A 23,211-nucleotide genomic window follows, 5' to 3' on the forward strand; every position below is an offset into this window, starting at 1 on the left:
ACCATTGTGGTCCTCTAGTAAAGAACTTATCACTCCATAAAATAAAACAGCAAAAAAACACAAGTAAAGACAGAGAAGTACAGAAATTTAAAATGCTACATGATACTTGACAGCATTATTTAAAGGGTCACTTTAAACGTTTTTCATTTGTTGGCAGGTAATTCTCCAGTAATGTTGCAATGTAGACAAATGTGGCTATGCCAATAATGAATAAAACCAGTAATGGTGGCTAGGATTTTCTCTTTATGATTTATTATTAACTGTTAAACAATGGAAATGTCAACTTCCACACATATAAAGTTTGAGACTTAAGTTTGGAGACATAAATATGCAGCAAATTTGTTTAACCTTATCTTTCATTTAGTTTGGTCAAAATGGACTCTTGTGGGGAGGATGTATATCAATGGAGCCACAAATTCTTGCAACTCATAACTTACTTCATAACTCACAGTTAGAGCCACTAAAACCTGACAGTATTTGAGCAAAGGTTTGGGTAAGTTGATGATTTGGGCCTCGTGTTGGTCAGGCTGTAGTTATGTGTTGCTTCGCTATGGCACATACAGATCAGACAGATAATAAAAGAAAACAATCCCAAACATTTCCTACACACAGAGCTCAAAATTAACTTTTTCCTTCACCAGCCAAATGGCCAGTGAATGTAGACATTTTACCAGCCACAAGATTACCATTGTTTTTTTGGCTACCAGTCACTTGCATATTTTACCAGCATTTGTCTGGTAAATTGTGCTAATTTTGAAAATTTTGCCCATGCCCATACCTCTCCTATTTATAAGAAGTTGTACTTACGCTATCAGAGTTGTAGGGCGTTTTCACACCTGGAGATCGTTTGCAGGTCCGAATCAGTTGAGTTTGTAAACTTGGAGTGATCTTTCCCCTTTTCGTTTTCCCAAATGATGCATCATTACGCAAAACGTGAATGCACTTTGCTCAGATGTGACTGTTTGTCTAAAAACAGTAGAGAGCAGCAAAACGTCTTTAACTGTCTATGGACCTGTGTGAATCCCACAGCAGAGTTCCGTTAGCTCAAAGGCCTGCAGAGCTTTCTGTGAGTCTGTCCAAATCATTAATAGGAAGAATAGTATCTATATAGCTAAACTACTGCAAGATTTTAAGGAATTATAATTATATAGCCTTAGCCCATACCATCTTGTCTCTGTATTGTTTTTTACCTTTTGGATGTTTATATTTTAATCCACTCTTCTAACTTATTTATTTGTATATATTTTTATATTATATGTCCTTTTTTTCTTTTTCAAGCTATTCTATATTCACTGCATATAAAGAAATTTTTTTATTTATCTATTTTTTTTAATGTTTTTTATTTTTTAATTTTCTCCTGATGCCAAACTGTTCAATAAATGTTTATCAATAAATGTATAATAATAAATGTTTTGTTTGTAAAAATTTAAAGATGATAATAAAAATTTTAAAAAAAGAAGATCTGCAGAGCTGGCTACAGACCAATATTAAGATATCACCTCTGACAGTGGAGACTATAAAGTATGGTGTCTTAGATATATGCCTCGTTTGATTATTCTTATTAAAAAAGAAAAAAAAAGTGGACCTCATCTCCACCCTTTATCCGATTAAAACTAACAACATGAAAGCGTCATTGGTTGAAACAATATCACACCTCTTTTTTCATTATGAAATATCCAAAAGATTTTGGACAGATTTACTTTTTTGAACCCCCCAACTTTGTCTAACCTTAAAGATACCCTCTGTTTCTACAATAATTCAGGTAGGTTAATGGTTCGCTTGAGTATCTAATTAATTTCATTATTCTATTGGCCACATTTTTTATTCACAAGCAGACATTTTCTAAATAATCTTCTAAATTTGTACCTTTTCTCATAGATTTTAAATCTCTACTGAAGTCACTTATCATATTGGATAACAAAAAGAGTATTACAATTGTGGAAACTAGAGCTTTTTCCCCTGAAACTTGACTATATCTTTTTCTACCCTTTTAAGGATTGTGTTATTTCTTCGTTTGTCTTTTTATTTGTAAATATGTACACGTGCTATTATTGTTTACATGATTCTCTGTAAACTACATTTTGTCAACTATTTAATGATACATTTTAATAAATGTGGATGATTTTTTTATTTAAAATCATCTGCTATAGACCATACTGTATATCGCATGACTTCCTGTGGCACTCTGCCGTTCCTTACGTCCACTTGACGCAGCTGTTCGTAATTTACGTAACAAAACGCACGTACGGCACCGAACAAGGAAGTGCAGTGCACAACGCCGGTGCTCGCCGTGAACTCTTGCTGTAGTTACATTTTGAGTGAGTGATATTCAAGAGCCATTTTTCCTCGTTTACTACACGGTTTGTGTTGAGGTTGGTACCGACAATGACTACGTGAACTTAAATAGTTTAGAGTAGGCTAAAGGCTGTGGGTGTATCTTAACTACGTGTCAAAACTTACTGACGCTACTTTGTAGCATAGTTGGGCATGGCATACCGGTTACCCTTACGGAGAAGTGATGTGTATGCAATGTAAAAGCATCCAGCTAATTACGAAGGTACAGTCTATAGCCTGTTTAGCCTACTAAGGCTACAAGAGCAGTGAAGCCGATACAGGCTGCAGGTTAGGTAACGTCAACTTAGCCTATTTATTCATTATTTTTGGGGGTTTGCGACTGTAGAATTGTGACATTAAGGCGTGTGTGAGAATTATGTGTGTGCAATTTCTTTTTTTTTTTACACTATCTGTCGTTTTAATTTCATTATGCCTAATGCTCTCTTTTATAAACTCACAGATTTCGCCCTCCTGCAATGGAAAATGCAAGTACAGACACGTTTTTGATAACTGGGGGATGTGGCTATTTTGGTTATCGGTAAGAACAATCTCATAAAGTTTTAGTCTAGGCCAAGTTAGAAGTAAGGTTACACATTCACAGTCAGTAAACCCTCAAACAAACGGGTTCAAAGTTGCTCTGTGCTGTCACGCTGCTTTACCACAACAAGGTGGCGGTAATGTACCAGTTATCTCTGTTGGATTGGATCTGTAACTACCACAAACCTGTGGTAGATTTCAAAGTATAAATATACGTAAGTTGAGGTTACTTTATTTGTACCCTTAGGTAGATTTGTTTTGCAGCAAGAATATGACATTTTGACAAACTATGAAAAAACATACTAAAGACGTTTTTATGCCATTCTGAAACACGTCTTTTATACAATAATTGTATTTTTGTCATAGACCATCTTATTAAGTTATACTGGAGGTAGTGTAATAAGTTTAATGCAGAAACAAATTCATATTTAACAACTTGTTTCCCCCCCCTGTAGCCTGGCATGCTCCCTGCATCAAAAAGGAGCCCAGATCATTCTGTTTGACACCGTCGCTCCAAAGCAAGAAGTGCCTGACAACATTGTGTTTGTTCAAGGAGATATACGTGAGTATGCACAAGTGGAGAAGGTCATCGCTGGTGTGGACTGTGTATTTCACATCGCCTCCTACGGCATGTCTGGCAGGGAGCAGCTGAACCGGCATCTGATTGAGGAGGTGAATGTCCAAGGCACCAGGAACGTCCTGAAGGCTTGCGTTGAGCACGGAGTGTCCAGGCTGGTTTACACCAGCACCTTCAACGTGGTGTTCGGAGGCCAAGTGATAAAGAATGGGGACGAGAGCCTCCCTTATCTACCTCTCCATCTTCACCCCGACCACTACTCCAGAACCAAGTCCCTGGCGGAGATGGCAGTGCTAAAAGCTAACGGCACAGCACTAAAGGACGGTTCGGGGGTGCTGAGAAGCTGTGCATTGCGTCCAGCAGGAATCTACGGCCCTGGGGAGCAGAGGCACCTGCCCAGAATAGTTAGCTACATAGAGAAGGGGATCTTCAGGTTTGTTTATGGGGAAGCCAGCAGCCTGGTGGAGTTTGTCCATGTGGACAACCTGGTGTCAGCACATGTGCTTGCCGCCAAGGCTCTGATCTCAGAGAAGCAGCCCCGCTCTGCTGGCCAGGCCTACTTTATCTCAGATGGCAGGCCTGTCAACAATTTTGAATTCTTTAGACCTCTGGTAGAGGGCTTGGGCTATCCTTTCCCCAAACTACGCCTTCCAATCTCTCTCATCTACTTTGTTGCCTTTCTCACAGAAATGATTCACTACCTCATCGGGCCCTTCTATAACTTCCAGCCACTGCTGACACGTACAGAGGTTTATAAGACTGGCGTGACGCATTACTTCAGCATGGCAAAAGCCAAGGCTGAGCTCGGTTATGAGCCCCAGGAGCACAACCTGGATGAGGTTGTACAGTGGTTCAAAAGCCGAGGCCATGGGAAAAAAACTCACTCCTCCTTCCTCAGTCAATTATTACTAAATATCCTGTTAGTTTCTGCCTTTGTTGTGGTGGTTCTCTCATTTCTTCCATCTGTTGGCAGTGGATAAGCAACTAAAGCTACAAAATGTAATTTTGGCATTTTCCAAAATGCTATACGCCCTGTGTCAAAACTGGTTTGGAACTAGTTTTTATTTATTTATTATAAATGTCTTAATATGACTATTGCGGGGTCAATGGATTCACAAAATCATTCAATACTGACAGGTGCATCAGACAAACACCATTTTACACCTATTACATGTGAAATGAATCATATAGTCTCTGTACCTAATGTCTTAGTTTATATGGCAGTTGTCACTGTCAGACTATATGTCAAATGCTACCTCTTTTTCAGAACAGTTTTTGACAAACAGGTGTTGAAAGAACATCTCTGGCGGAAATAAATATTAATGACCTAATACAGACATGTTTAAATGCTGTTTTTGTGAAACTGACATAAGATACCAAGGAATGTTTTGAAAACTGTAATTAATAAATCATGAAATGGCAAATGTGGTTTGTTTGGTTTTAAACCTGGATTTCCAGGTTCAATTTAATTCAGACAGGTAAATGGATTTCATATTTAAGGACCCTGGAGAAAAAGATTTAGTATCCTGGTTTATACATTACACATCTTCTGGCCTGCATCACCTATCAATGTACTCTGTCATTAACTACAGTAATAATACACCACATATCAAGTTAACCACGGCCTCCAATTGTGGTCATCATAGTCAGCTATTTTTTTCCACAACTTTTAATTTGGTTTTACTTTTTTAAATGAAACATACTCTTTGCATTCAGTTTATTTCTATCTAAAAATGAAAAGTATGCACCCAAATACAAACTTTTTTTATTGAATCATCTCTTTTATACTTAGGGTGTCTTTTTGACTCGTTTTGTCACCAACATAACATCCCATTCATTATCCTATTGGAACCTAGGCTACCCATGGTAATTGGACATCATCCTAAAATGCATCATGTAGGCTACACTGGATTTTGGGCGACCCTAGAATATCTTTGTCTTTATATCATCCGAGTTAAAAAGGTAGTTTTAAAAAAAACTTTGCCCTCCATATTACCGATTTACTGCAGCTTCTTTGTGGTGAGAAGGAGTCGGACCAGGTGAGGCGTGCTTTGTGTGGTATTTTAGTCCGCCTGGGATGAATGCAGACGTCCCCTTCTCTCTAAACTATTCTCTTTTCAGAGCCGGCAGCCCCTTGCTGAGTTGGTCGCAATCATTGTTTCTCTGCAGCATTAACCACATTCCAGAGAGGCGCAGCGCATCCCGTCTTCATCCCCGCATTCCTTTCACGCAAACAAGTCCCCAGTGTAAAACGGTGTTTTATTTAGATTTTCGTACGCTTGGCGAGCTCAGACTTATACACAGTGAATATTTATGGTGTATCCGATTATCCAGCCTACTTTGATTTGTGGCATAGTGGCCGTAGGCGAAACTAGAGGGAAACCCGACAGGAGGAAATTCCTCCGCGCAGCGCGCCATTGACTGTAAAGACCTTTCAACTTAACAAAAACTGAAGTTGACAAACGTATCCCTGTCGGCTGAAACTGTGAGAAAGAGTTTGTTTTTTCGGCGAAGGGGGAAACGCAGAAGAAGACGATGCGGCACACGGAGGAGGTTTCTCAGTACGTTTGTGGTTTTCTGTAAACGAGCGACGGCTGTACCGCGGCGTTTTGTTTTGATTTCCATGTGAAATGCAATTAGTGCTCCGCGGTGCTCGCTAGTTTGGCTCGCGGAGCGGAGCACACTCTGAACTTGTTTCTCGCCTCGGGAGCACAACATGGAGCATTACCAGGAAGATTTGGGACTCCGGGCCAGTACATTGATGGAGGACCTCTCCTTGTATGATGCGTATAAAGACGGGATGTACAATTCGAGGAGAGATTTGGTGATTAATCCCGATTTAGACTTTTCGACTCCGACAGTATCGGAGCATAAAAGTAAGCCAATGAATGGTACCTCTGTGCTTCACCAGCAGCATCACACAGTGGAGAATTTCACGTCTGGGAATAAAGTGTACAACGCGGCTCCAGTGCGCCCTGTGAATTGCAGCCGGGCCGTTCCTGTGGATTTTTGTGCCCCTCAAAGAGACGCAGTTTATACTGAGGAGAGCTGTTGCACCAAATCCGAAGTGGCCTTGCCGTGCTACACGGGCGCTTCGGAGAGGCACAGGAGATACTCTCTGGAGGTGCAGGGCCACAGGTACAGCACCGGCTCCGCCTTCGACGGCGTGCCTCTCAACAAGCCGGTGGCACTGCCCGGCAACAGGTGCAACAGTGTCTGCATAACCAGCAGCCACGACGGGAGATATAACGCCACTAGTCCCCGGTCCAGTTTAGCATCTTCCCTGTCCTCTCAAGAGCAGAGCAAGCATGTCAGCCCCAGGTCAAGCATTAGCAGCCCGCGCACTAGTTTGGTGGTACCGGGTCAGGACAGGTACACGAGCCCGAGGTCTAGTTTAGTTCACTGTGAGGGCAACACTGTCCTCAGCCCCAGATCCAGCTATGCAAGCACCGCAAGCGACACGAGTAAACACTCCAGTCCCCGGGCCAGCCTCAACAGCTGTGACTGCTGCAGCAAGCCCAGCAGCAACCGCACCAGCGGCATCAGCATGGGCTACGACCAGAGGCACGCCAGCCCCAGGTCGAGCACGGCGAGCCAGTACTCTTTCACTACCAGCCCGAGATCCAGTTACTCTGACTCGCGGTACGGGCCTGTGGTCAACCATGAATTTGAGGGAGCGATTTTACACGCAGCGCCGCTGGCGAGTCCTCGTTCGAGCATCTGCAGCCAGGACGGGAGCGCAAGACCGGGGACCACCGCGAACTGCGTGGTCAGTCCCCGGTCCAGCATCTCCAGTCACAGCTCCAGAAGTTCCCGCAGCTCCAGGGGGTCTATGAGCACCTACCCGGATCTGCAACTGCCTTCGCCCAGGTCATCAATGCTGGGTAGCAGTCTACACGAGGACACGTCGCTGCTGCAGGAGTTCGGAGACTCCAATGGGATCCAAAATCGCATCCACCTCCAGGGGCTCTCGGCGGTGCCAGAGCCCCAGCAGCAGTCAAACCAGACGGGAGGGGTTGTGGAGATGACCGCGGGGTCACCATCATCATTTAGTTATGGGATGTCCTCAAAAACAGCTTCCTCGAGTCAGAGGTTTAAGCTACCTTACCAGGTGATCCCCAGCCGAGAGAGTGGACCCAGTCAGGCGGAGAGGCGGCTGGAGGCGCTCACCTTGGAGCTGGAAAAGGAGTTAGAGATGCACATGAAAAAGGAATACTTTGGTAGGTAATGTTCTTCACAGAAGCATTTTTTTTTTAAACTGGCAAGTAAATAAGATTGAAAACAACATAAGAACATGAAAGTACACACCTATAGTCTGTTTTAGTGTTGGGGAATCCAAAACCTTTTTTTACCTAGCTCACTTTGACCCAACACTAATGATCCCCTTGTCAATACTGTAATTTATATAGGTTTGGGGCTTGGCTCTGTGGCCTGAGAGTTAATAGAATCGAAGGGACATGGGGCATGTTTTTATGTATTTTAGCCTACATATGGAGTAAGGCCTTGCAACAACTAATGGGTAATATACGACAATTTGAATTGAGATTGTGAATTGCTTTTCTCTAGAATTTATGGGTGCTTGATTGATGTAAAATAGCTAATTTGGTCACAGCAGCTTTGCTCCAGATCCCTCAAACCAATGTGTTTGCTGTGATGCTCTGACCATGACTCCTTAACACTGTCCTTGCACACCTCAGCACTCATATGTTAGATCCCTGCATTGTTGCTTTCAAAGAAAAACCTGATCGAGCCAAGTTTAAAACCCCAAAATTGGGCCAAAGTTAAGATTTTCAGCTGCCGAGCAAAGTTGTACCTCATTCATTTGTTTTATTCCACTGAATAGAAGAAAAAAAATCTCCATGGCAGTGGAATGAAATACTATATTTAACTTCATCTGTATTACAACAAAGACCAGTGCTTACTGAAATTGGAATTCACCGAAATGGTTAAAATAGTGTTTGCTGGTGTTTTGTCAGTGCAGGAAGAGGTTATTTATAAGTTTGTCATCGCTACATGGTCTATTTGCAACCTGCTAATGCTACATGACCACCAACAGGTCCCTCTGTGGCAGATGAGTGGCATTGCAGGGCAAGTTTCTGTCTCGGCAGAGCTAACATTTGCACAGCGCTGGACCTCGTTGAAGGCAACCTTGTGTTCTGCCACAGCAGACACCCTTTGGTCATTTAGATCACTGTGGTCTGGATTTGTTGGAAATGCAGTAATCACCTGGACTCTGAAGGATAAATAGTTGTCAGTGTTTGGGTTTTCGCCCATTTTCAAGAATTGAACATTGTGGCACATTGTTGTGATCAGGGACTGTGAGACCCGATATAATTGGCTCGCCAGCAGTAACACAGCCACAGAAAGCCTGCTGAGGAAGTTGCTGTCTGCCTTTTGAATAAGCAGCCAGACAAATGGCTGCAGCCAGAGAACAGTGGCTTGTTTTATAGCCAGTGCACTTGCTCAGAGTGAGGCCGAGACAGCTGTTGATTTGTTCCAGAGAAGAAGGTGAGAGCAGGAGGATGGTAGACAGGAGGAAGACAGTGAGGGGAAAGAGCAGTAGAGATAATGGAGAAAGAAGAGAGAAAGGAGGAGGGAGAGAGAAGAATGCAGTCAGACGCTACTCACTCAAAGCTCAATAGAGACAGCTCTGTAGCTCTGTTTCCGTAGAGACAGTGGAGAAATTGACTGCCAGGGTTTTTTTTATTTGGGGGGGTGGGTCGGCTCTGCTCTGCCGGCCGACCCTTGTGTGGCCTGTGTTTGTTGTGGTGGAGAAGGAGCTGTGAATCAACAGCTGGCCCGAAACAGGCCTGCAATTGAAGCAGCAGAGGGAGGCCCACCACACCCCTTACCTCCCCTCCTCTCCACCCCGCCCAGACTCCCCCGCAAAGCCCTTCATTAACCAGCCAGTGGGGAGTCGGGCAACACCAGACACTTGGCACACGATCTTGGCTGGCGGGCCAGACGTAGTTGGTGGGGCTCAAGTCCGATCACCTGCCCAGAATTACAATGGCAATAGTCATGCACATGCCTGACACACACATGCTGACTTGTGGACTACAGCACACTGTCCTGCCTTCTGTATATACTGCATGCACAAATAACAGCTGACATACGATTTGATGTATGTTGTTTCATTCTCACTAATGTTTTAAGCATACACTATTCTCTGATGTGTCAAATGCTCTCAAATTACAAGTGAAGAGCTCTCTGCTAAAATAAGGCTGCATTTCCAGACTTTGATGCTATGCATGTTCTCCGCTTCCCTTTTTTTCCCACTGTTCCTTATTGCAAATTTGGAAGAAAAATACTGCATTATTTCCCGTTGCAGTATCAGTATGAATGCAGTAAACAGGTACTGTATGTTAGCAAATAAAATCAAACACCAGCTTCAGAATTCCCCAAACTATAAATATGTGATGCCACACTCTCACAGCATGATGGGAAGTTTATTGCTTTATTCTTTTCAAGATCTGCACCTGTGAGCGAGTGTTTGCTGCAGTATAAAGTGCATACTGAGCGTACTGTGATTTGTCAGACAGGGCCATGATTATTTTGTACCAGAAAGATACATGAACCTGCTCTGTGTGCAGTTACTTCTTATCAGACGTGCAGAGGTTTTCAAGTATTTGGTAGCATTTGTTTCCATAAACTAGAAATCATTCTGCATTTGATCCCTCTAATGTTGCATTCCATTTGCTCGATTGACACTTTTCAACTTGCTTATATCTTCAGAGATCGGTTTGATATTGTGCTGTAAGACGTCAAAGTCCCCCCGAGTGGTCTTTAAAGTTTTATGAATCTGGCTGTGCAGACCTCCTTATAACCCGTAGCACGTTCTGCGTTATTTTCAGCAATGGTAGATTGTAAAGTCAAGTGTGTTCTATAAAGCACTTGATCAAATGCTTGATTGTCCACATCACATTTTCCTAACTTTTGTTCAGAAATAACTAAATGTTTGTCTTGCACACATACTTTAGTTATAGTTATCTATCTATCTTTATTCCATCCTCATTAGTCTGAGTTTATGTTAAATAGCTTTCTCACAAACATAACAACACGCCCACATTGAGCAACGTGCTACTGTTGCTTGATCTTAACGATGTTTAGCTCAAAGGTGCAGAGATGTACATGCATTATGTGATGCTGTTTTATTTTTAACCCCAGTGAATGCACAACATCCTGTCCATGCCACATGAACATGTTACGAAATGGGCACATGAGGGATTCAGCATCCTGTTTTACATGAATAACAAGAGCGCTTCACATTTTTCCCCACTGTCCTGTAAAATGATAACCACATAGAAAGTCAAAGCCAAAGAGACATGTCTGTAATTACATTGCAATAAATTCATTATGTGGGAAATAAATAAATAAAAAGTTGCTTATAACTTTTCTTATCATGAAGCTAGATAATTGTGCATAGGAGTAGATACAAACTACAAACACACACCTGTTCCCTTGGTTGTTGTTTACTGAATATAAACTCTGTGTCAAATGTTTGTCATTTTGTGAGTCTGCTTGCTGTCAGCTGTGTAATACAGAGACTCAGTGACTTAGTTTCTTGGCTGTCAGACGGATGTGTAATCAGTTGTACCTGGTTCTATGAAAGTAACCTTTGTTTCAGGAATACGTTGTAGTGTTAATGTTCAAGTGCGACAGGCGGCAGGATGACTATACGTACAGTAGAGAAACATAGTAGTGACTAACACTGACATCCCACACACTGTAATCTGAGTTAGCATTAGTCACAAAAATACTACCAGTAACATCCATAATCGGTTTAGTATTGCAACATCTAGTTGTTGTCATCCATTGTTGGCATTGCAGATAGGCAGAGAAGGAAGTATGCTGTTCTGATGCAGTAACAGAAAACTGGAATGAACACAGAGGAAGGAGACTGGATTACGGCCTGCCTCTCTTTTGGGTTACCCGAGCGAGTGTTACATCTAGTAAGGAGATGTAACACTCGCTCGGCTAATTCTGCACACTTACACCAAAACGGTAGCCTTCATAATTACAAGGCAATCACATGCAACCATAGAGTTGAGGATTTAACACCTACGGTGGCAGAGAGTAGTCTCGCATTGCCAGACCTATCTCCACAGCGCTGTGATGTAAGTTCTGGCTACACCACAGATACATTCCACAAAGGACAAAAAACTCTCCGGGAAGGATATAGAATATTAAATGCAGTTAGCTGTTCACACAATACAGTAACGTGAGCGATTTAAATTGGCTGGATGTACACTACCGGTCAAAAGTTTGGGGTCACTTAGAAATTTCCATTGCACTCCATTATAGACAGAATACCAGCTGAGATCAGTTGCATTGTTTTTTTTAACCAGGGCAGCAGTTTTGAGATTACTTTGTTGCTTACATAATTACAAAGGGTTCTCCAATGTAATCTTAGTCAGTTTTTTAAAATGATACCCAATTAGTAACCAGGATGTGCCTTTGGAACATTGGATGAATGGTTGCTGATTATGGATAATGTAGATATTGATTTAAAGAGCAGCCCCCCACTCAGTTCAGCTGGTATTCTGTCTGTAATAGAGTGGAATGGAAATTTGTAAGTGACCCCAAACTTTTGACCGGTAGTGTACATTAACATATTTTAATCTTACCAGTGTATTGCAATGCATACTTCATCCATAGCAACCCCCACTAATCAATCTCAAAACCTCCCAGTTAGATAGTAAATGCCGTAAACATATTCTTTGTAAGTCTTCATTCACCAAAAGAACCAAGCCGGTGTGCATTATTGCATGATCCGAATTAGTTTAGAATGCTTTATTGCAGACACAGGTCCACATTAAACGTCATAAAATGTGTTGTCATTTTCAGCGTGTAGCTTTGTTGTTGTTTCCCGTATGGAAGGGATTGTGAAAAAACCTTGACATTGTGCCGGATGTCAGGCTTTATCCTGGAAATGTACTTCTGTTGATCCAGACAAGGCAGAAAGTGATCATCATAGTAAAAGATGAATATAATCGCACTAATGAGCAATAGAAACATCAGAAATAAAACAATGACCAAATACTATACTGTCTAATTTGGCTGTAGTAATTACCAAGCTAATTATTAATGGGCTGTAGTTTCAACATTTTAAGTAGTCTAGAATGAGCACAGGAAATAAATCTACCGTCATAGAGCCGTGTTTCATACTATGCAGAACATTTACATGTTAAACTGGTTGTGCTCCAGAAGTCAAAAAGAGATAGAAAAGTCTATATAATAAATAAAAGGCTTTAAGAAAGAAGTGCGTAATTAACATTTGGTAAATGCTATCTGACCAAAATGCAGGGTTTGTAACCATTTACTGGGAGCATATGTTAGAGAATTATAGAGAAGTACAAATGATATGCAACATGTTATTCCTTTTTGACAACTACGGTGAGCTGGCTTTCTGCGAAGGATTCTACTTCAACCATCCTTGGCAGTGGTATGAGATTTCACTTAGTTTTCACTTCTTTAATAGGGAATCCATAGCGGTAAAAGCAGAAAGGTTCTAGCACATACTGGTACCTGTGTTTTATTCCACTTAGTTTGCCATCACAGACTATTATTTTGGAGAAATTGTTGTGCCTGCTGTGTGTCCTTTGTTGAGTGCACGAGTGAAGTTGTAAGTTCAGGTTACACCAGGAAATGCCAATATTTGACTTTGATTGCAATTAATTTAGTTGTGCAAACACTTGAGGTTTATAGGGAAGACATGGAACCTTTGGGTGCTTTTCTTGTACGCTTGTCCTTTTATCTGTTTCCTACAATGTCACAGACTGCACTGGAGCTGTTATGAAAGGGAAATTATTGCTTCAGATAGCCAGGGAATTCTAAGATTACGTCAGTGTCCTGTGTGTCCTTGCTCAAAATCCTTCGTGAAATATGTATTTATTTCAAAGATGTGCAAATGTGATAGTTCTTTCTGTGGGAGGAGGGGGTGGTGGTGGTGGGCAGCTCCCTGTTGGGATCTAGTGTCCTTTATGCACTGTGACCCTGGACTCACCCCACCCAGGCTTTGACCCTGCACTCCCTGAGGAATGTGACCCCAGTGGAGGCCGTCTTGTGTGCGTCCCCCCCCCCCCAAATCTAATTTCTTCACCTAAAGTCATAAATACGCTGTAGTTGGTTTGTTCAGGCTTATGCATAGTACTTGTTAGGGCTGTGCAATTAAATAAAATTGTAATTGTGATTACGATTTTGGCTCCTAAAGATAACAATAAGAGATTAGTCAACAAAAAAAAAGAAACTGGATTATTTTGTACATTACTTTTTGCAAGTAGCTAAACTCTTATTTTGTCTTGTGTTAAAAAGTAAAGTAAAAGTATTAAGGGACATTTCACATTTCAAGGTGTTCTGTTTCACTGTTTTTTAAGTTAACCTCTCTCTAAAAGGCAATAAGTGATTGTGTTAAATAATCGGGATTTCAATATTGACCAACATAATTGTGACTAGGGTTTTTTCCATAATCGAGCAGCCCTACTTGTGTACCTGGCTAGCGGGGCATATCCCCCAAAGGTTTGTCAGTAGTCAGATTGGACGTTTGTACAACTAGAGGACATTCATTTCTACAATTTAAAACTTTTGAACATTTGAATCATAATCTGATTACAGTTGTTGGGGCTGTTTGCGTATGTTGCCAGCTCTGTAAATCAGATCTGATCAAACACCCACACAGCCCTGCATCATCAGGGTTTTGTATTAGCTGAGATTTTGAATGATAAATTCATAATAAATAATAGCTATTAAAGCGGTAGTGCGTAACTTTTTGATATTAATAAACGTCCGTTACATTCAAGCCATTGCCAAATGAGTTGCTACAAAGCTAATTAAGACTATCGGCTCCACACAACTCTCTCTCTATTTCTCATCATGGCTGTTTTCAGAATATTGTGTCATCCGGTACCTTTCCTGCGCTGAAACTCAAGCAAAGACAATTATCTCCTCTGAAGAGTCCATCATGTTTTTATAATCCTCCGTGTCTCCTTGGCTACGAGCAACTGTGTGGAGGAGGGGTGGGAGCGAGTGCCCGATCACATAGGCGCCAACAGTTTTGTTGTCAGGGAGTTTGGACTCATGACTTCAGAATTTCTCAAATCCTCTGACCAACCCAAAATATAGTAAAAGAGTGGAATAAACAGCCCCATCCAAATCTGTAAAGCATCTAAAACAGTCTAGTTTTTCAACTATGATATCAAACATTTGCATAAATGAACATTCATGCAAATGTTTTATACCATACTTCAATAAAAATTGACTCACCATAGTACCCTTCAAGGTCAATTCAGGGTTGTAACTCTGGTTCGATTGTGTACGGTAGCAGCACATCAGGCTCAAATCTCAAATCAGTTTCCTGGTAACGAGGAAAAGCACAAAGTTGTTGGCTCACCTTGTTTCTGGCTTGCCATTCGTGACAATCCCCTTACATCCTCTGCATTTTCTGTCAGCAGCATAATCATCAGCTCTTCTGAAGTAGTATGCCTTCAGACGGTATGATGTAATACATGGACAGAAGTTTAGGTTAGACTTGTGCAACTGGAATATCAATCATTTTGAGAAATATTACTTGTGAATTAATAATCACAAACTAGAATTTTGGCGGCTGTGCATTTGTACGAGTCTGTTTAATGTGTTGTGTTTGGCACAGTGTGGTTTCAGAGCTTCACATGCTTTGACATCTCAGAATAGCTTTGTGATGTTCGTATTCAAAAGCTATCAAAAGCAGCAGAGGGAACATGGAATAAAATGCTGTACTGATGACATTCGTAGCAGGTTGATCTTTTTTTTTTTTTTGACTGTTGTATAATTACAGGAATTTAGCACACAGGGTTTGGCAGTTGCTTTTTTTTTTTATCAGCCTTCCAGCAATGCTCCCAACAAGGCTGGCAGCGTGTCCAAACGTTGTTTGATTCTAATGGTGCACAGTGGAAGCACACAATATCTTCATTGAATAGTAAAGCTAGTTCAACAACCACTCCATCTCAAACTGTTTAGGCATTAAGAAATGGAAAATCAGTGTTGACACAGAGCTTTGCAGCCAAAGAACGATGTGGAATTCTAATAGTGTTCAAATCTCATGAAGCCAAAGTTTTTTTGAATTAATCACATTTGGATTTTTGATGTTTGACTGGATGTAGGATGCTCTTAGGGCTCCTGCACACTGCCTGGATGGCAGGAGTGTGTCAGTTGCGTGGCATGTCGTTTTTATTTTGTCTGCCACGTTAACAGGTTAGAGCTTTCACATTGCCTGCGTGACACACACGTCTGAAACGTGAAACGCGTGCGTGCTAGAAATGGGGCCGACGTCTATTTTTCACGTGAAATGCAAGCGTGTTCGAAGCGTTTCCAGGCAAAATAGAATACAGAAATGATATTAGGACATTTTGATGTTTGAAAGTCTAGGTTTGATTTTCGAATATGCACCTGTCAATACAGAACTAAATATTCTGTAGCCTATTTTGCTGTTAATGCTGCCAATTTTGTCTTTGCTGTTATCAAATCAGTAAATATATTTATGTTTAACATAAGGTATACTACTCCTTGAGTGCAGAAAATGAGGTTGTTTTTTTCAGCAGCAGTGCCACATCAGACATGTTGCACGCAACTGACACGCAACAGAAACGCCACACTCACGCCAGTGTGCAGGAGGCCTTATGCATGCAAAGTTTTTTGCTTGGGATACATAACATCGGCTAACTGACCATTTGTCTCTAACAGGTATCTGTGTCAAATGTGGGAAAGGTGTGTATGGAGCCAGCCAAGCCTGCCAGGCCATGGGGAACCTGTATCATACAAACTGCTTCACCTGCTGCTCCTGTGGTAAGTCAACCAGTCAATTCAGTGAAATCATAGTAAAAACTGGTTCATTATCTGGTCTGCAAATGTGGACGCTAACCTACCTCAATGCATAGCCATTCTCAGCAACCCCCAACACCGCTTCCTCATAATATATTTATGCTTTAGATACATCCCACATCTCAGGCAGCGTCAGTCGTCCTCCGAAAAACATAGAAAACGGTGGGAGAAACGTCTGCTCATGCTCCTGCTTACAGGATCCCCGCCTTTCTTGCTCCGCAGATTTCCGTATTCTTTTATTAAACCTCGCTCTAAGCTTCAGCTGCTGCTGTCTCTGCTGAAAACTCATCATTAGTATCACCACCTTGCTGTCAGAGGTGGTGTTATGGCCTGAAGTCTGCTCAGTGAAATAACAGGGCAGCTCAGTTCTCTCTGCAGCAGGGACAAGCTTATAATGCCACAAATAAAGTTCTGACATGATTTGGTCTTTCTGACTGTAATTAAATCTGCTCTCGAGCTCACAGTGTAGAGTGTGTGTGTGTGTGTGTGTGTGTGTGTGTGTGTGTGTGCGTGTGCGGGTGCGGGTGTGCGGGTGTTTTGGACGCCACTGTCACCCGACTCCAGCCCTCCTCTCCTGTTTCCCGGGGAAACAAGAGGAAGATGTTGGGAGAGAGCTTTTTAGCCAGGTTGCTTCCATTCATGTGTGTACTATACATGGATTCTGATCCTCCAACCCACCCCCTCCGGCTCTGGAAGAACTGCCTATAATTTACATGTAACCAAAGCCACATACTTTCCGATTTATTGTGTGTCTGAAGAAAGAGGGGCCAGATGCTGAGTGTCCAGTTGCTAAAGTTGTGGGGTTTGTTGTGGAAAAGTAGCCTCTTACTGGTTAAGTGCTGTTTTAACAGTCCTGACTATGTTTTCGGGTTTATTTAGGTGTAGCTAGCTACACTCAGGAAAACTGCATTCAGTGATGAAATTAGGTCTTTCAAACAAGCCAGACAACCAGATTTCTTTCCTCGGAAAACTAAAAATACTCTCCGAGAATGACTGGCGTACTTCTGGAGAGGGGGTAACTGCATCATAAAGTAGCTATATGGGACGTCATTGCGGCTAGACAAAAACCACAGACAGCTCCTGAGAGAATTATTGTTGCATTTATTGGAGAAATCATGTCCCGGATGAGTTAACAAGTTGTTTTCTGCGCTGAGCGCAGTTCGTTGTTGATCGCTTCACAGGTCATCCTGACTCTCGAGATGGTTTATTGGTAATGTAAACTCTGTGATGTATCATTTGACCGCATGTGAATGGGAATGTTTTCTTTAAAGCAGTGTTTTGAAGGCCTCTGAGAAGTTCAGTTTCAAAGTGCCTGCACTTGTCATAACACAATCCACTGATTGATCAGGAGCTACGTTCTATGTCCCTGTTTTTTTTTTTTTGTTGCTTTCTCTCTTTTTTTCCTGAGTAGGGTCCTCCTAGACTTTGGAGCTCCAGTGTGAGGCCGAGTTTGCTGACACATTGCTCGCTGGTAGCCCTGGGCTTTGTTTAACCATGCATAATTGAGCCCTCCTCTTGGCTTACTCCCATGGTTGCACCCTTTTTTCATGAAATGGCCAAGAATGCAAACTACCCCCCTCCACTTCAGCCGGCCTTCCCTGGAGGACCTCAATCAGACAGTCACAAAGTGTACCAGACCTGCTTATCAGAGGGGGCAGGCCTGGCATGGGCTCACATAAAACTGTGCACACATGTGCAGGCACACGTACACAGATGGACATGGTTTTTGGGTTCTAGGGTCAATTGAGTTAGGATTTTCTTTTTGAAAAAGAATTATTGTACACTAGAGTAGCCACGGTTATCTACAAGTTAAGTACATTTACAGAGAAACATTTTCATGCATTATGGAATGTTGAAGAGCAGCACTTCCTCCTCACACAGCTGCTATTATTGTACCTTTAAACAAGGTATAAATGTCCCTCTGCAACTTTAATTGTAGCAGGAAGAGTTGCACTTTCCCCAAATTGCCACTGAATATATTTTCCCACAGAAATACACTTCAACTCGAGTGAACAAACATTTTCGCGTGAGTGTGGTGCAGGGTGTTATTTAAAATAAACATGCCTTCTCCAGATAAAATTAAAAAAGATAAACACGGCGCTTCAGGCTGGATGAGCAGACTGTCAGCCGCAAGGCTGATGACTCATCTCTGTACTAGAGCTCAGGGGCTTGAATTTTTCAAATCATTTACTGTCACACTAGTTGCACCTGCCAGGCAGCAAAAAATCAAAGCAGAAAAATAGGTAAAGTTTAGTTCATTGTGTTTTGTTCCTGGAGTTATGCAATAAGTTTACATGCACATGTTATTAGAATTTAGTATTTGGATTATGATACTAACAAGGCAAACTCTGACTGTGGAAGCTGTCATATAAACCACATTATCTTTAAGTAAAAAAATTATAGATTTTGTATAGATGTATTATATATTGATAATAGGTATACCAGTCTATATATAAAATATAGTAATACAGTACAAGTCAGTAGCTTGTCAGATAAGTAAGTAAATAAGTGTTCTCATTAGCAGGTGGTCAGTGAGCCGCCAGCTAACAAGCCTCCAGGAGTATTGTATTTTTGGCAGCCCCAATTTAACCTTTGTGGTTTGGATGGACTTGTAGCTGAACAGTTGAGTTCCTACTCCTCTTTTAGTGAATAACAGGCAGACTGGAGGCCATGACACATGTTGCATCAAAGATCTGTGTCATAATATCGCCGTCGATTTTAAACTGCAGTTAAATATTTTTATCACCATTGATTACAAGTAGAAGATTTACTCTAGAATCAATAAAATACAAAATAATATATGTATTTTTTTTACCTCTTTAACAAGAGGCCGAAATAATAAGTCCTTTTGTCTTTTGTTACCAGAGATGTGTGGGCTGAAGTCAGCCACAGCGCTGCAGGTCTATGTGTTTGCATGAAATGTTGACAGCAGACGTTATTGTACATATCACTGTATAGCTCGTTATAATTCAGTAGTAGTTTGTTCTTTCGAAATATCATTCTGTCCCATTAGCTGCTTTACCAAACTGCCAGTACACTGTCTCTTTCAACACGATTTGGTAAATGTAATGGTGCTAGAAGGGTTTTCAAGCTGATCTGTTTCCAAATCCCAAAAGCCCTCATAGCACAATATGAGAAAAATAACGGTGCATCACAGACTAGAGGAAATTATTAACATTGTTTTTTCTAGTTGAGCCACAGAGAGAACGCTTTCTCTATCTCACACAAGCACATTCTCATCCCTCTCCACGTCTCTTCTTTTTCTGTACAATTAAAGACATGTTCAGCGTCTGCATCTCTTGCCACATTCCCACCAGCCTTTCTGCTACAGCTGTACACCAGCATTGTGGTTAATTGGTGGCAAATTTGGAGTAAATCTGCATAAAAATCTTTATATTTAGAGCATGAAATAGGACATTGCTGGAATGAGTGTTTAGGTTTCAATATTACATTTGCTGACTCAAAAGGCGAGGCAGCAAATAGTGGGTTCTATGTAACTGATTCTAGTGAAGAACTGCGTCATTCATGGTATATGCTCACTGCTGCCTGTGCTGTACCTTCCACGCCTGGATTTTCCCCAAAAATACTTAATCTTGTTTGCCATGGTATTGTATAAAAAATCAGTTTGAAGCTCCTTTTTTGAGCTAACCACCAGATTTACTTGTCCTTTAACCTGGCCAGAGCTCTATGACAAAATGACACAGCTATGGAATTAAAAGTATTCTAGTGATGAAACGCAAATAACCTGTTGTTTTTGTCTATTGGTTTGCATGTCACAATTTTAAGAAAAGATACACTAAAGAAATGTCCCAAAAAAAAACAACCTCCACTTAGCGATGTATTTTGTCTGCATTGGAGTGGTCATGTTGACATGCCATGAGCTCTTTTAGTGTTAATGCAAGCAGGTCCGGGCTGTGATTGGACGCTCAGAAGCAGTTGAACATTCTTACTACTCAACCTGATTGAAGAGATCAAAACTCCAGGAACAATTGGAACATACAGAACAACTTTATTTTCAGACCAATCAACATGATTGCACAGCTCCTACTGTAAGCCACTTCAATCAGGCAGTGGCAAAAAGGTAGTTGAGCATATGTTGTGTCCTACGTTAAGTTACGGAGATTCAATGAGCCTGCCTGATTCATTGCTCTTTGTTTACCTCCTTTTTTTAGAGCATAGGTTTGTCACTTATAATCTGAGAGTGCAAACACAATTTTTTGAAAATAATAAACCCATGCTATGTCAAACACTGCCTTCACAAAGAGGAACCGTTATCCCATGTTGAAACACACCAACAGCCATATGACAAATAGGAAATTGACAAATACTTGGAATTTGACCTGTTATGACCCCTTTTTTTTAGCAGCATTTGCAAATTTAGATGTTTCAAAGGTAAACACTTATTTCCTAAAGACTGTCTGGGTGAATGCAGACCGTGCTTGATTAAAATCTGTCTGACCCTGATCAAATTAATTTCGTTGCACCTGTTGGTGGGAGAAGTTTCACCTTAATCATTCTCATTTAGGCTGTCACTTAAAAGAAAAAGAAAAAGATGTACCGTGTGGCGTCATATAACTACACTATGTATCCTGAGATTGTGGTGTGACTTGAAATTTCATATCCTGGCTCTAGTTCTGTCTTTATCCTGAAAAATCTCTCTCAAAACTGCAGCAATGGGCAACATATTCTTGCATTTAAATATTGCTTTCTTATCAGTGTTGTTTTTTTTGTTTTGTTTTTTACGAACTTCTGACAAGTGTGGTGGAAAGTAGGCAGTCAGACGAGGTCGTACAGTTGACGTTACACATCTGGTGCCTCAACTACAACCCATAGAAGAAGAAGAAGTTTTCTACTTTTTGGCTAAAGCGGAGACTGTGTTTTTGATGCTTTGATAATTTATGTATTTTTTTTTTTTTTTATGTAGACCTTCAAATCAGGCTTCATGTCAAGAATCAAATTATCAACTCTAACCTTAAATATGGTTGCAGTTAGAGTTGATAAAATATATAACTTGCTGGCAGCAGCTTGGAATGAAGTGATGCCAGGAGGAGCCCTTTGGTCCAGGGATCCTTACCAACAGATAGAGACATGAGAGTCTGATCCAGGCTTAAAGGGATAAAATAAAACCAAAGAGGTACAGCCTTTCATGGCTACACTAAATGTTGCTGATTTTTTTGTAGAAACGAGTGCGCTCTAGTTCCTTATGTGTGAACAGGCTTAACACAACTACTAGACCACAGGGAAATTTTTGCCAAATAATACCATTGCAACGATGAGGCACAGGTTCTCTTTTATCATACCAATGCTAATTTCCACGGCAATGCCATTATTCAAAATGAGTCCATTAGCCGAAAGAGCCCTAATTAGTAAAGCAGCAAAAGTTACAAGCAACCAGCATTAAGGAGTGCAGAGGTTAGGGTCATAAAGACTCAACAGTAACACTGTTAGCATAGAGTCAGTCATCATTATGTAATTATTTATCATTTTGTGGTTGTTAGGGTAAATTCCTTTTTTTTATATTGTTTTTCTTAAGCTCATTGAAGTTTCATTAGCTGTTCACAGTGGGACAGTGTTTGTTTCCAGCATGGCCATATTTCTGTGTTTTCCAACCAGTTATTATAATTCAAAGTGTCTATTTTGAGAGTGATATGAGGCTCTGACCTTGTTAACTTTACATTTGTGCAGTTAAGTTTGTAATACATTCAGATTGCACCAAATGCTTGCTCTTGGGGGAATTGTTGGGTCTCTTTAAATTATAGTGTTGTCTAGACCTACTCTATCTGTAAATTTGTTCTACGATAACGTATGTTATATCACACTACAAAATAAAATCCATCTAAAAGGTGTTCTAGGCCTTAAATTTAGTAGTAACTTGTAAACGCAGCTGCTGCTTCCATCACCTGTAGTGCTGTGGGGATGTCCGGGCTCTCTGCAGCGCTGTCTGGTGACAAAAGGCCAGAGGAGAGAGGGGCAGACATGGAGCCCTCCCCCTCCTTTTCTCAGCGAGGGAAGCGGGCAGAGAGCGGGTGTTGGAGAGGTGTGGGGGGTTGAATGGCACCAGCTAGTGACCTCAGGCAGAAAGAATGTCCCCGTTTGCTCAGTCGGCCCGCTCCCCTAGCAGCGCACCACACAGTCATCAGCGCTGGGTCCTTTGTGTTCACCTTCCAGACCCCAAACCCAAGAGCAGAGGCCACAGACGAGCACACAGCAACACCTCGCGGCCCCTGCTGCTGCACTGTTCCCTATAATCTCACTGTTCCTGCAAGTTTAGCCTCTCCAAAGTCTTGGTTTTGAAGACTCTCTCTTAAGAATTGCTTCACATGGAGTTCTTCCTCAACCCTGCTTTTCTTTTTGCGCCACGTTACCAAAATGCTAATTGCTCCACAGTCTCAAAGTCTTAAAAGTCTAACCTATTGTGTGGACAGCATTCCTCGGCTGCCCCAGCCATTTATGTGGGTGTTAATGTATTGCCATCTCCTAGCATTGTGACACTGTGTTTGCGTGTGAAATACAGCGATTGCATAAATTTTAGTGTTAAAAAGAGAGGGTGGGGGGTGGGGGGCATGTCTTTTCCCATGCTGGGACACCCATAAAATCAATGGTGGCTTGGGACGACAATTAAATCTGACTAATCCAGCAGATTTATGAGATCCGTGTGCTTCGTCTGCCAGGCTTGGGTGAAGTCATCGTGCTGCCAGAGAGACACCGCTGCTGTTAAATGAATTTGAATGGTCGAGCTGTGAGGGGTGCGTGGCAGGGGGCTGCAGAAGCCAGCCTGCAGCAGAATTTCCTTTTTAGATTGAATTCAGACTTTGGATTCTGATGAATGAAGACTCACCCAGAAGAATCCAGCTTTCACACTCAAAGCTGGAAGCTCAGTATGCTGAACCTGGGCTCGCTGTGGTGTG

General features: G+C 41.6%; 3 protein-coding genes across 5 annotated transcripts in view; 2 read left to right on the plus strand and 1 right to left on the minus strand.

The window, feature by feature from the left end:
• LOC116688385 (arylamine N-acetyltransferase, pineal gland isozyme NAT-10-like) overlaps positions 1 to 913 on the minus strand; it is a 2,123-nt gene extending 1,210 nt beyond the window's left edge. Inside the window, 1 exon segment of the mRNA XM_032514417.1 lies at positions 808 to 913. The gene's annotated coding sequence lies outside the window, so the exon portion shown is untranslated.
• Positions 914 to 1,476: 563 nt separating this feature from the next.
• Positions 1,477 to 4,872, plus strand: sdr42e1 (short chain dehydrogenase/reductase family 42E, member 1). Of its 3 annotated transcripts, none has more exons than XM_032514404.1 (3): positions 1,477 to 1,541; positions 2,795 to 2,872; positions 3,327 to 4,872. In XM_032514404.1, exons 2-3 carry the CDS (start codon positions 2,811 to 2,813, stop codon positions 4,426 to 4,428), a joined length of 1,164 nt encoding a protein of 387 aa, XP_032370295.1. In that variant the 5' UTR covers positions 1,477 to 1,541; positions 2,795 to 2,810; the 3' UTR covers positions 4,429 to 4,872. The 3 variants fall into 3 exon arrangements, with proteins under 3 accessions (XP_032370295.1, XP_032370277.1, XP_032370286.1); XM_032514386.1 differs by lacking the exon at positions 1,477 to 1,541 and adding an exon at positions 2,229 to 2,372; XM_032514395.1 differs by lacking the exon at positions 1,477 to 1,541 and adding an exon at positions 2,599 to 2,627.
• A 637-nt stretch (positions 4,873 to 5,509) lies between these two features.
• Positions 5,510 to 23,211, plus strand: part of wtip (WT1 interacting protein) — a 26,346-nt gene continuing 8,644 nt past the window's right edge. The window contains exons 1-2 of the mRNA XM_032514373.1: positions 5,510 to 7,668; positions 16,166 to 16,267. Coding sequence (XP_032370264.1) covers positions 6,165 to 7,668; positions 16,166 to 16,267 — 1,606 coding nt within the window. The 5' untranslated portion in view covers positions 5,510 to 6,164. The remainder of the gene's footprint in view (positions 7,669 to 16,165; positions 16,268 to 23,211) is intronic.

The sequence above is a fragment of the Etheostoma spectabile genome, chromosome 1 (genome assembly GCF_008692095.1).
Source record: "Etheostoma spectabile isolate EspeVRDwgs_2016 chromosome 1, UIUC_Espe_1.0, whole genome shotgun sequence".
NCBI lineage: Eukaryota > Metazoa > Chordata > Actinopteri > Perciformes > Percidae > Etheostoma > Etheostoma spectabile.